Below are 14066 nucleotides of genomic sequence, written 5' to 3' on the forward strand. Positions count from 1 at the left end.
GGCAGCGTGACATTAAATGGGGGGCTTTTAAATGTCTAGTACTGGGAGGGTGAGGAGGGTGCAGATACATACAGTTACATGCGCTTGACTGTATTAGTGCTCAGGCTCTCTGGCCTGGCTGTGCTGATTCTATTCTGGAGAAAGCTGAGGACTGGACTGTTGAGGTCCCCACAGGGGTAAGATGGTCGATTGGAAGTCCCCATATGGAACCGCTGGCTCTGGGTAAACAAACCTGACCTGCGCTGGAAACCCGAGGGGGGAGCACCAGACACCGATATAGACTTTCACAGAGGCACACTTGTATGAACACACACATACACAAATAGCTTCACACACTCCGTTTGACATGCAGCTATATACACACACATGCTCTCCCTTACAGACTTACACACATTCTCACACACGCAGAGTCACAGCTTCACACACAGCTCTACACACTCATGCACAGCATCCCTACTGACGCCCACATTGCATGGAACTTGTTCCAATGGCCTGACTGGCTTAATGGCCACCCTTACAGGGTCCTGACTCTAGAATGTGACTATGTTTATCCTCTCTTCCAGATGTGAACTGGGGCTCCTCGACCCAGGCTCTGACATACCACCAGGCCCTGACCCACAGTCTGCACCTCAGCAGTGTTGAGGACCACATCAAGAACTTCAGGTACAGTGTAGAACACACACACAGACACACTACTTAGACCAAAGGAATAGTATGGTCTTTGAAATGCAGTGGCCCATAGAAAGGCTATATTCTTAACACTCACTAAACCACCTTAGTTTTACCACCAGCGTCCTTCCTGGTGTTAGTTTCATTATGCTACTTTTTAAATATTTACTGGGTAAAATGTTCAGTATTCAGGAAATGTCCTTCATTCACATTGTCATAAAGGCCCTGTTAGTTCTAACAGTATCTGATAGGCAAATTAGATTAACAAGTCCTCCACTTAATTACCCTTAATTACCCTAACACATGCCCACTGAGGTGTGCAGATTGACTGCATCCGGGCTGACTGCATCCGGGTGGCAGGGGAGGATATTGCTGTTTGTCCAGTCAGGCTACAGCAGGCCCATCTCTCCGTCTCGGCATGACACATCCCCTTGGAGAGGGTTGTGTAACTGCACACCTGGGACAACAGTGGCAGATACTTGGCATCCTTCACACTGCCTCGCCTCAGAGGACAAAAGTGTGAGACTAAATTGTCTATTCTCGAAAAGCTAGCGTCGGTCATCATATAGCAACGGTGGAGAGCATGGGAGTTGGGGTATAGAACCGTGTTTCTCAAAGACGTGGGCACCGCCACCACCACACAAACAAGGGGGCAGGCATTCTAGTACTAGTGTTCTAGTGATACAATATCTAATTGATGCTTACCTTGATTTTAATCAAGCATACACTCTCGTTCAGGGTCTTGTTCAGAAACACTGATATAGGAAAATCGTTCCATCAGGTCACACTCAGAACTTGTCCGAGCCACAACACGACAATCTCATGCTCTATTGTTCACCTGCTCACAATTGGACTGTAAGAGTTGCTGTGGATGCTTTTCGGAATGCGCAATTCGCCCTGAAAGTGTTCCCATGGCAATAAACCGGCAGTGAGGCATTATGGAGCATCTGATATTGTCTTCGGAATTCAAACGTATTACTCCTGGTCTTCTCGTTTCCCCCCTCCTGGCTCTCTTAATCCCATGTGTTTAACATAGCTTTGATTTGATGTGCGTTACTCCGGAGCTCTCCTTCCAAGTCTGTTCTTGTTCCTCACCGAGGAGATTAAAACTGCTTCTCTCAAGGTCATTAGAAGACATTGAGTGAGATGAAGCACTGAGGAGTACTGTGTGCATGTGACCTCGTGAAAAAGTCAAAAGGGTGAGGCAAGCGGTGGCCATTGGTTAACCCTCCTGGAGAGGTAGTGGGTGCATGTTTTTGTTTCAGCTCTGCGCTAAACCGACCGAATTCTACTAAATCAGCTGCTCATTAGAACTTTGATTAATAGAATCAGGTGGGTTGCAGCAGGTCTGTAAAAAATGCATGCTCATCAAGTATATCTCCATGAGGAGGGTTGGCCATCCTTGGGGGTTAGAAATTGGTGTCCCTAGTATGTGTACCATTTACTGTGAGCATGGATACTTGCTAAATGCTGTTTTCGTTTTGACTACGTTTTACCACAGACCCCAGTGCTTGGTGATGACGGGATACCCCAACTCCCGTCCGGCTCTGCTCCACCTGGTCCACGCCTTCACCAAGAACGTGGGCCTGATGATCTGCGGCCATGTGCGCACGGTGAGTAACCAGAGACTTCGCCTACCTGGAGACCATTTTGGCTCCATCACATAACTAACTGTACCATAGCACACAACGAGGCCATTTTGGCGCCATTTCACAATGTTTCACTCTTATTTTATAGCATACCCTAAACCTTAGATTACTAATCTCAATACAATGTCATAATTACTTCTCGTTAACTACCGGTGACTAAGTGCTTTATTAACTCCCATTAGAACCAATTTGCGGGAAACAGAACACAGTGGCTGCCCTATTGTTTTGGACCTTGTTTGTTGTGTTGCTCATATTAATCCCGTTTACTTTCAAATCCACATTTCATGTGGATTGAGTCGTTGCTCCCAATTAGCGATTATCTTCTTTTTTTTCATGACTTTTAGCGACTTTTTTTCATCTAAATCCCTCATTTGTGCGTTACCTGGGGGCAATAACATTACCGCTCCATTAAAGTGGTGTGGGACTGGGGAAATGTAATCGTCCCTGCGCTGTGCCCACAACGCTCTCCCTTTCTCTCTCATGAACACACACTCTCACTTTCTCTATTCTTCCATTAACACTGGCAAAAAAGAGTGAGTGCTCCAACAACAGCCAATGGTAAAAACATTCCCTCTTAATGGCGGTACATTTTTCTGGCTAAGGGCTGCTTTTTACGCTAAAGCCCCTCTCTTTAGAAATAAGGAAGACTCTGTGTATGGACCTTTTTAAGGAGTGGCTGTTTGAATTGGGGCTTCTTCCAGGAAAACTTAAGGTCCTTTGACGGTAATTGGTACGGTAAATATATCCACCACCTGTGATTTTGACTGTGCAAGGTGGAACTACATCTACGTTTGTTAATGAGTAGCTAAATGCTACACATAGCCTTTAGCGTGACTGTTCTTATCTATGTGTGTTGTGTCCACAGGGCTCCAGAAGGCCCAACTTCAAAGAGCTGTCCAACGACCAGACGCGTTACCAGCGCTGGCTGCTGAAAAACGAGACCAAGGCTTTCTACACCCCTGTATTTGCCGACGACATTAGACAGGGCACCCAGTATCTGTTACAGGTGAGAACAGACAAACGCTGCAATTGGTGGAAGTGGTGGGATCTGCTGTAGTTTTTTTTATAAGTACAACATTTTTGTTCTATATAAATAACTTCACAGATCTTCATTGTACGGGTTTAAACACTGTTTCCCATGCTTGTTCAATGAACCATAACCAATTAATGAACATGCACCAACAGCTTACGGTAGGCAATTAAGGTCACAGTTATGAAAACTTAGTACACTAAAGAGGCCTTTCTACTGACTCTGAAACACACCAAAAGAAAGATGCCCAGGGTCCCTGCTCATCTGCGTGAACGTGCCTTAGGCATGCTGCAAGGAAGCGTGACGACTACAGATGTGACTAGGGCAATAAATTGCAATGTCCGTACTGTGAGACGCCTAAGACAGGGCTACAGGGAGACAGGACGGACAGCTGATTGTCCTCGCAGTGGTAGACCACGTGTAACAACACCTGCACAGGATCGGTACATCTGAACATCACACCTACGGGACAGGTATAGTATGGCAACAACAACTGCCCGAGTTACACCAGGAACGCACAATCCCTCCATCAGTGCTCAGACTGTCCGCAATAGGCTGAGAGAGGCTGGACTGAGGGCTTGTAGGCCTGTTGTAAGGCAGGTCCTCATCAGACATCACCGGCAACAACATCGCCTATGGGCACAAACCCACCGTCGCTGGACCAGACAGGACTAGCAAAAAGTGCTCTTCACTGACGAGTCGCGGTTTTGTCTCACCAGGGGTGATGGTCGGATTCGCGTTCATCATCGAAGGAATGAGCGTTACACCGAGGCCTGTACTCTGGAGCGGGATCAATTTGGAGGTGGAGGGTCCGTCATGGTCTGGCGCGGTGTGTCACAGCATCATCGGACTGAGCTTGTTGTCATTGCAGGCAATCTCAACGCTGTGCGTTACATGGAAGACATCCTCCTACTTCATGTGGTACCCTTCCTGCAGGCTCATCCTGACCCTCCAGCATGACAATGCCACCACCCATACTGCTTGTTCTGTGTGTGATTTCCTGCAAGACAGGAATGTCAGTGTTCTGCCATGGCCAGCGAAGAGCCCAGATCCCAATCCCATTGAGCACATCTGGTACCTGTTGGATCGGAGGGTGAGGACTAGGGCCATTCCCCCCAGAAATGTCCGGGAACTTGCAGGTGCCTTGGTGGAAGAGTGGGCTAACATCTCACAGCAAGAACTGGCACATCTGGTGCAGTCCATGAGGAGGAGATGCACTGCATTACTTAATGCAGCTGGTGGCCACATCAGATACTGACTGTTACTTTTGATTTTGACCCCCCCTTTGTTCAGGGACACATTATTCCATTTCTGTTAGTCACATGTCTGTGGAACCTGTTCAGTTTATGTCTCAGTTGTTGAATCTTGTTATGTTCATACAAATATTTACACATGTTAAGTTTGCTGAAAATAAACGCAGTTGACAGTGAGAGGATGTTTATTTATTTTTGCTGAGTTTATATTTGAATTCTGCTGTGGTTTCCCTAGAAACACAAGCCTTTGGATTCATGCTTAATTTGACTAATTTTTCCTGAAGTTCAAGCACATTCAGACATGAGACAGGGCACTCAGTATCTGTTACATGTGAGAACAGACAAACGCTGCAACTTTATAAGTACGACATTTTTGTTCTATATATATATTTTAATCTACTCTGGTTGCCATAGAAACACATGCCTTTGTATTTATGCTAAATTTGAATTATTTTTTCCTGAAGTTCAAGCACATTGAGTCAAAGTGCATGATAATATATTGAAACCCATTGTGGTGTGGAGTTGAGGTCGATTCCAGTTCAACTCCATTGAATGGTCAAATGACATGGAAAACTAGAATAAAAAAAAGATCCATGGATCAAGATTGAATTAACCCCAATGCAGGTGGTATACTTTAATGTTATGATTGCCGGCCAAACAGACTTTTTCATGCTTGAAAGCGATTGCATAAGCTGATCTTTTGGGAGGTGCAGCACCCTGTCAAATTGATCTACAGATAGGGATTCATTTAGTAGTGGCGTTAGGTTGGTCCGATCCTGTTCTCCCTCTCTGTTTTACCCAAGGCTGCCGGACTGGGTCGCCTGAGGCCCAACACTCTGGTGATTGGCTACAAGAGTGACTGGAGGGACGGAGACATGATGAACGTGGAGACCTACATCCACATGATTCAGTGAGTAAACGGGGGCTTTGCAAGCCACCTCATCAAAAGGCCGTCCACAAAGACGCCCGATTTAGAACAGTCATTGTTTTAAAGCACCTGAACATGAGATGGGTTGTGAAGATAACAAGCTTTGTCACACAACCAAAGTACTCTATATGGAATACTACACACACATACACACACTAGTTTGGACTTCTGTCAACTTTTATTCAGTCACAAATCAAATGTTAAGCAACAGATGTAGACTAACAAGTACTTGGGGGTATGGCTAGACGGTACACTGTCCTTCTCTCAGCACATATCAAAGCTGCAGGCTAAAGTTAAATCTGGGCTTGGTTTCCTCTATCGTAATCGCTCCTCTTTCACCCCAGCTGCCAAACTAATCCTGATTCAGATGGCCATCCTACCCATGCTAGATTACGGAGACGTAATTTATAGATTGGCAGGTAAGGGTGCTCTCGAGCGGCTAGATGTTCTTTAACATTCGGCCATCAGATTTGCCACCAATGCTCCTTATAGGACACATCACTGCACTCTATACTCCTCTGGAAACTGGTCATCTCTGTATACCTGTCACAAGACCCACTGGTTAATACTTATTTATACAACCCTCTTAGGTCTCACTCCCCCCTATCTGAGATATCTACTGCAGCCTTCATCCTCAAAATACAAAACCCGTTCTGCTAGTCACATTCTGTTAAAGGTCGAACTGGACAGTTTTCATAATCATGGACTCTCTTACAGACTGTTGTGGCTGCTTTATGTGATGTATTGTTGTCTCGACCCCCTTGACTTTTGTACTGTTGTCTGTGCTCAATAATGTTTGTACCATGTTTTGTACTGCTACCATGTTTTGTGCTGCTACCATGTTGTGTTGCTGCCATGCTTTGTTGTCTTAGGACTCTTTATGTAGTGTTGTGTTGTCTCTCTTGTCGTGATGTGTATTTTGCACTATATTTTTATTGAATTTATTTTTTATCCCAGCCCCCGTCCCTGCAGGAGGCCATTTGCCTTTTGGTAGGCCGTCATTGTAAATAGGAATTTGTTTTTAGCTGACTTGCCTATTTAAATAAAAAAAGAACAGTGAAATACTTACTTACTTACCTTCCCAACAATGCAGAGAGAAAGAAAATAGACAAATAATAGAAAAGTAAAATATGTTATACACAATGAGTAAAGATAACTTGGTTATCAGATTATGACCAATGGATTTCGGCTGAATCAGTTCCTGGCGTAAAGTGTGGGGATTATTGTATTAGATTGGAAGGTTAGAGATGGTTCAGCCCCAGCACATTAAAACCTACGCTAATACTCATAGCATTGTACTCTTTAGTTTTAATTTTATGCTAGCTTCTACTATACACTTACATCAATGCAGTTTTATAGAATGGGTGAAGTCATGCTTTCACATGGTCTGTGAAGATCCCATCTCTACCAGTAAGGCATTTAACGTTATCCTTCGAAACTTGGCCTCTTTCATTGCGGCTTGAGTTCTTAGCTTGTTTGTTTGCGTTGGCCTTGTTAAAGTGCGTATGCGTGTTTAGTCTGAGTGGAAAACTGCACGATTAATGTAGTTTGTTGTACACATACACACAGGCCCTGCTCAGTGTCATGCGTCTTCCTGTAAAATGCAAACAAAGTGCGTTTGTTTGTTTGTGCCTTTCAGCGATGCCTTTGACTTCCAGTACGGTTCCGTGGTCCTCAGACTGAAGGAGGGACTAGACGTATCCCACATCTCAGAACAAGGTGTGTGTACAAACAACACACACTGAAACACTTTCGTACCAAATTACATGATATACTTACCCACCCACACACACACACACATTAAAATAAAACTCAAGTCTTTGCTTGTCTGTGGGACGCAACTTCGATTTTTACAGAGCCAATACATGACTGCTTGTAATTTCGATTTAAATTCATCTTCCTTAGTCCAGTCAGTTGACCTTGCTTGTACCATGGCCAATAGTGGGCGACTCCTCTGCTTTTCCACCCAAACTCACCTAAATTGGCCCAAATGGCTCAGCCACAATTTCAGAACACACTGTTTGCCTTTTACCCACCAAATAACCCCATCATCAAGATGATTTCCTACATTTTAAGAGTTATCGTCCACATCTGTGTTTAGTGGACACAAAAATTACTCTTGTTTAAGTTGTTTTCCACTTACAAAGCCCATGCTATTTTCCAGGTAATTGGTTTTTGACATTTACAAGATGTTCTTTTTGCTCTAGGCTAATAGTTTAGCTTCACTGGTCATTTGTTAACAAACGTTAACAGAATGTCCAATAAACATGGTTAATGGTTTCGCTTTGTCGTTTCACAGATGACCTGCTGTCGTCGCAGGAGAAGACGTCAGGGATGAAGGATGTGGTGGTGTCCATCGACATGAAGGACTCTGACGGAGACTCATCCAAGCCTTTCTCCAAGGCCACCAGTGTTCAGAACAGCCCAGCCATGCAGAAAGGTCAGGTGTCATTCTAAAGTAACCCACATATAAACAGTGAGTGCCTTTTTACACAAGTGGTTGAGCGCACATACCTGATTCGGCAAATCGAGGTCCCGATTGCTGTGCAGGACGGAAACACTCTTCAGCTCTGAAGGAGCAGGAAGGTTGGTCACCTAATTTTTTACAACTTCACATTGAGATATGGAAAATTAGGCGTTTGTAAAATCACAATGTGAACATGCTGTTTTGGCTCTTGAGGAAGGGGTTTCAGATGTAAGAATTCTGAAAGCCGTTTACCGCCACACGCTAATCCCCCTCTAGATCTCTCAAAATGCCTCCCTTATGCTTCTCCAGCCAGCCAGTCACTAGGCTACACTGAGTGGTGGGCCTGTAAACCGCTCTACTCAGAGAGGAAGTGGCCTCTGATCCTGTGACCCCCAGCCTTCCCACTGGGCCCAGTCTGTTAGTCTCCACAGCACACAGATGGCTTTACTACAGTGTGTGTCCTTGTTTGTTTACACACATACTTGTGCATGTACACACACATACACGAAAACATCTCATGCATGTACAGTCGTGGCCAAAAGTTTTGAGAATGACACAAATATTAATTTTCACAAAGTCTGCTGCCTCAGTTTGTATGATGGCAATTTGCATATACTCCAGAATGTTATGAAGAGTGATCAGATGAATTGCAATTGCAAAGTCCCTCTTTGCCATGCAAATGAACTGAATCCAAAAAAAAGAAACATTTCCACTGCATTTCAGCACTGCCACAAAAGGACCAGCTGACATCATGTCAGTGATTCTCTCGTTAACACAGGTGTGAGTGTTGAGGACAAGGCTGGAGATCACTCTGTCATGCTGATTGAGGTCGAATAACAGACTGGAAGCTTCAAAAGGAGGGTGGTGCTTGGAATCATTGTTCTTCCTCTGTCAACCATGGTTACCTGCAAGGAAACACATGCCGTCATCATTGCTTTGCACAAAAAGGGCTTCGCAGGCAAGGATATTGCTGCCAGTAAGATTGCACCTAAATCAACCATTTATCGGATCATCAAGAACTTCAAGGAGAGCAGTTCAATTGTTGTGAAGAAGGCTTCAGGGCGCCCAAGAAAGTCCAGCAAGCGCTAGGACCGTCTCCTAAAGTTGATTCAGCTGCGGGATCGGGGCACCACCAGTACAGAGCTTGCTCAGGAATGGCAGCAGGCAGGTGTGAGTGCATCTGCACGCACAGTGAGGCGAAGACTTTTGGAGGATGGCCCGGTGTCAAGAAGGGCAGCAAAGATGACACTTTTATCCAGGAAAAACATCAGGGACAGACTGGTATTCTGCAAAAGGTACAAGGATTGGACTGCTGAGGACTGGGGTAAAGTCATTTTCTCTGATGAATCCCCTTTCCGATTGTTTGGGGCATCCGGAAAAAAGCTTATTTGGAGAAGACAAGGTGAGCGCTACCATCAGTCCTGTGCCATACCAACAGCAAAGCATCCTGAGACCATTCATGTTGTGGGGTTGCTTCTCAGCCAAGGGAGTGGGCTCACTCACAATTTTGCCTAAGAACACAGCCATGAATAAAGAATGGTACCAACACATCCTCTGAGAGCAACTTCTCCCAACCATCCAGGAACAGTTTGGTGACAAACAATGCCTTTTCCAGCATGAGGGAGCACCTTGCCATAAGGCAAAAGTGATAAGTAAGTGGCTAGGGGAACAAAACATCAATATTTTGGGTCCATGTATCTTGTTTTTGTTTTTTTGGTCACAGGTCCAGGAATGGCTGAAGAATTGCAACATTTGCCTAGAACTAACGCTGCAGATAGCAATACTGGGTGATTTGAAAAGCCATAGTCAATCAATCAATAATATAATAATTATTTTAGCAAAAATGTTTATTTTTAATTTAAAATCTGTAGAAGCTATGAGAATAGAAAGGTTCAATTGTTTTGTGAAGCATCACAGCACAGTTGAAAAATATATGGCAAATAGAAATCCGAAATGGATGATGTTGAGAGATAGATGGGAGGGGTTGAATGGAGCTGAAGGGTGGGACTAATAACTAGATAAACAATGTAAAACATACGGGGTCTGTAAAATGTATATAGGTTCAGAACTTTTGTGAAATAGCACAGTTACAAATAGAAATCAAACTGGATGGACATCAGAAATAGAGGAAGGACTAAAAACAAACAAAAAAGAACTATTGTAAAATAGACTGTCTGTAAAATAATCTAGATTTTTTTTCAGACCTATGGACGAATAACAATATTTTATTTATTTAACTAGTCAAGTCGGTTAAGAACAAATTCTTAGTTACAATGGCGGCCTACCCCGGCCAAACCCGGACGATGCTGGGCCAATTGTGGGCCGCCCTATGGGACTCCCAATTACGGCCGGATGTGATACAGCCTGGATTCGAACCAGGGACTGTAGTGACGCCTCTTGCGCTGAGATGCAGTGCCTTAGACCAAATAAGAATTTGTTCTTAACTGACTTGCCTAGTTAAATAAAAAGTTAAATAATAAAACAGCCTTATTCTAAAATTGATTCAACAGTTTATCCCCCCCTCAATCTACACACAACCCATAATGACAAAGTAAAAACAGGTTTTTAGAAAATTTTGCTAATTTATTAAAAACAAAATTCAGCTGAAATATCACATTAACATATGTATTCAGACCCATTACTCAGTACTTTGTTAAAGCACCTTTGGCAGCGATTACAACCTCGAGTCTTCTCGGGTATGACGCTACAAGCTTGGCACACCTGTACTTGGGGAGTTTCTTCCATTCTTCTCTGCAGATGCTCTCAAGCTCTGTCAGATTTGATGGGGAGCGTTGCTGTGCAGTGATTTTTTTTTCAGGTCTATCTAGACATGTTTGATCGGGTTGAAGTCCGGGCTCTGGCTGGGCCACTCAAGGATATTCAGAGACTTGTCCCGAAGCCACTCCTGCGATGTCTTGGCTGTGTCCTGTTGGAAGATGAACCTTCGCCCCAGTCTGAGGTCCTGAGCACTCTGAAGCAGGTTTTCATCAAGGATCTCTCTGTATTTTGCTCCGTTCATCTCGATCCTGACTAGTCTCCCAGTCCCAGCTGCTGAAAAAAATCCCCACAGCATGATGCTGCCACCACCATGCTTCACAGTAGGGATGGTGCCAGGTTTCCTCCAGATGTGACACTTGGCATTCAGGCCAAAGAATTCAATCTTGGTTTCATCAGACCAGATAATCTTGTTTCTCATGGTCAGAGTCCTTTGGGCGCCTTTTGGCAAACTCCAAGTGGGCTGTCATGTGCCTTTTTACTGAAGAGTGGCTTCTGTCTGGCCACTCTACCATAAAGGCCTGATTAGTGGAGTGCTGCAGAGATGGTTATCCTTCTGGAAGGTACTCCCATCTCCACAGAGGAACTCTAGAGCTCTGTCAGAGTTACCATTGGGTTCTTGGTCACCTCCCTGACCAAGGCCCTTCTCCCCCGATTGTTCAGTTTGGCTGGGCGGCCAGCTCTAGGAGAATCTTGGTGTTTCCTATCGTCTTCTATTTAAGAATGATGGAGGCCACTGTGTTCTTGGGGACCTTCAATCCTGCAGAAATGTTTTGGTACCCTTCCCCAGATCTGTGCCTCGACACAGTCCTGTCTCAGAGCTCTATGGACAATTCCTTTGACCTCATGGCTTGGGTTTTGCTCTGACATGCACTGTCAACTGTGGGACCTTATATAGACAGGTGTGTGCCTTTCCAAATCATGTCCAATCAATTGAATTTACCACAGGTGGACTCCAATGAAGTTGTATAAACATCAAGGATGATCAATGGAAACAGGATGCACCTGAGCTCAACTTCAAGTCTCATAGAAAAGGGTCTGAATACTTAATTTTTTTTATACTTAGTTATTTTTTAAATACCAAAAATGTCAAACAACCTGTTTTCGCTTTGTCATTATGGGGTATCAAATCAAATTGTATTTGTCACATACACATGGTTAGCAGATGTTAATGCGAGTGTAGCGAAATGCTTGTGCTTCTAGTTCCGACCATGCAGTAATATCTAACAAGTAATCTAACCTAACAATTTCACAACAACTACCTTATACACACAAGTGTAAAGGAATGAATAAGAATATGTACATAAAAATATATGAATGAGTGATGGCCGAACGGCATAGGCAAGATGCAGTAGATGGTATAGAGTACAGTATATACATATGAGATGAGTAATGTAGGGTATGTAAACATTATATAAAGTGGCATTGCTTAAAGTGGCTAGTGATACATTTATTACATCAATTTTTCATGATTAAAGTGGCTAGAGATGAGTCAGTATGTTGGCAGCAGCCACTCAATGTTAGTGATGGCTGTTTAACAGTCTGATGGCCTTGAGATAGAAGCTGTTTTTCAGTCTCTCGGTCCCCGCTTTGATACACCTGTACTGACCTCGTCTTCTGGACGATAGCGGGGTGAACAGGCAGTGCCTCGGGTGGTTGTTGTCCTTGATGATCTTTTTGGCCTTCCTGTGACATCGGGTGGTGTAGGTGTCTCGATTGTGCATCTGAAAAATGTTGAGTGTTTTTGGTGACAAGCCAAATTTCTTTAGCCTCCTGAGGTTGAAGAGGCGCTGCTGCACCTTCTTCACCACGCTGTCTGTGTGGGTGGACTATTTCAGTTTGTCCGTGATGTGTACCCCGAGGAACTTAAAACTTTCCATCTTCTCCGCTACTGTCCCGTCGATGTGGATAGGGGGCTGCTCCCTCTGCTGTTTCCTGAAGTCCACGATCATCTCCTTTGTTTTGTTGACATTGAGTGTGAGGTTATTTTCCTGACACCACACTCCAAGGGCCCTCACCTCCTCCCTGTAGGCCGTCTCATCATTGTTGGTAATCAAGCCTACCACTGTAGTGTCTTCTGCAAACTTGATGATTGAGTTGGAGGCGTGCATGGCCACGCAGTCGTGGGTGAACAGGGAGTACAGGAGAGGGCTGAGAACGCACCCTTGTGGGGCCCCAGTGTTGAGGATCAGCGGGGTGGAGATGTTACCTACCCTCACCACCTGGGGGCAGCCCGTCAGGAAGTCCAGGACCCAGTTGCACAGGGCGGGGTCGAGACCCAGGGTCTCGAGCTTAATGATGAGTTTGGAGGGTACTATGGTGTTAAATGCTGAGCTGTAGTCAATGAACAGCATTCTTACATAGGTATTCCTCTTGTCCAGATGGGTTAGGGCAGTGTGATTGTGATTGCGTCGTTTGTGGACCTATTGGGGAGGTAAGCAAATTGGAGTGGGTCTAGGGTGTCAGGGAGGGTGGAGGTGATATGGTCCTTGACTAGTCTTTCAAAGCACGTCATGACGGAAGTGAGTCCTACGGGGCGATAGTCATTTAGCTCAGTTACCTTAGCTTTCTTGGGAACAGGAAAAATGGTGACGCTCTTGAAGCATGTGGGAACAGCAGACTGGGATAAGGATTTATTGAATATGTCCATAAACACACCAGCCAGCTGGTCTGCGCATGCTCTGAGGAGGCGGCTGGGGATGACGTCTGGGCCGGCAGCCTTGCCAGGGTTAACACGTTTAAATGTTTTACTCATGTTGGCTGCAGTGAAGGAGAACCCACAGGTTTTGGTAGCTGGCCGTGTCAGCGGCACTGTATTGTCCTCAAAGCGAGCAAAGAAGTTGTTTAGTTTGTCTGGGAGCAAGACATCGTTTTCCGCGACGGGGCTGGTTTTCCTTTTGTAGTCCATGATTGGCTGTAGACCCTGCCACATACCTCTCATGTCTGAGCCGTTGAATTGCGACTCTACTTTGTCTCTATACTGACGCTTAGCTTGTTTGATTGCCTTGTGGAGGGAATAGCTACACTGTTTGTATTCGGTCATGTTTCCGGTCGCCTTGCCCTGATTAAATGCAGTGGTTCGCGCTTTCAGTTTTGCGCGGATGCTGCCATCAATCCACGGTTTCTGGTTGGGGAATGTTTTAATAGATGCTGTGGGTACAACATCACCGATGCACTTGCTAATAAACTCGCTCACCAAATCAGCGTATTCATCAATGTTATTGTCCGACGCTATGCGGAACATATCACAGTCCACATGATCGAAGCAATCTTGAAGTGTGGAATCCGATTGGTC

General features: G+C 44.8%; 1 protein-coding gene across 2 annotated transcripts in view; it reads left to right on the forward strand.

Annotated features, from left to right (window-relative positions):
• Positions 1-14066, forward strand: part of LOC115203784 (solute carrier family 12 member 2-like) — a 99370-nt gene that overhangs the window by 64783 nt on the left and 20521 nt on the right. For both annotated transcript variants that reach the window (XM_029768767.1, XM_029768768.1), the window contains exons 15-20: positions 564-663; positions 2171-2282; positions 3184-3324; positions 5405-5511; positions 7169-7248; positions 7829-7969. In XM_029768767.1, the coding sequence (XP_029624627.1) occupies positions 564-663; positions 2171-2282; positions 3184-3324; positions 5405-5511; positions 7169-7248; positions 7829-7969 (681 nt within the window). The remainder of the gene's footprint in view (positions 1-563; positions 664-2170; positions 2283-3183; positions 3325-5404; positions 5512-7168; positions 7249-7828; positions 7970-14066) is intronic.

Source organism: Salmo trutta, chromosome 12 (assembly GCF_901001165.1).
Source record: "Salmo trutta chromosome 12, fSalTru1.1, whole genome shotgun sequence".
NCBI lineage: Eukaryota > Metazoa > Chordata > Actinopteri > Salmoniformes > Salmonidae > Salmo > Salmo trutta.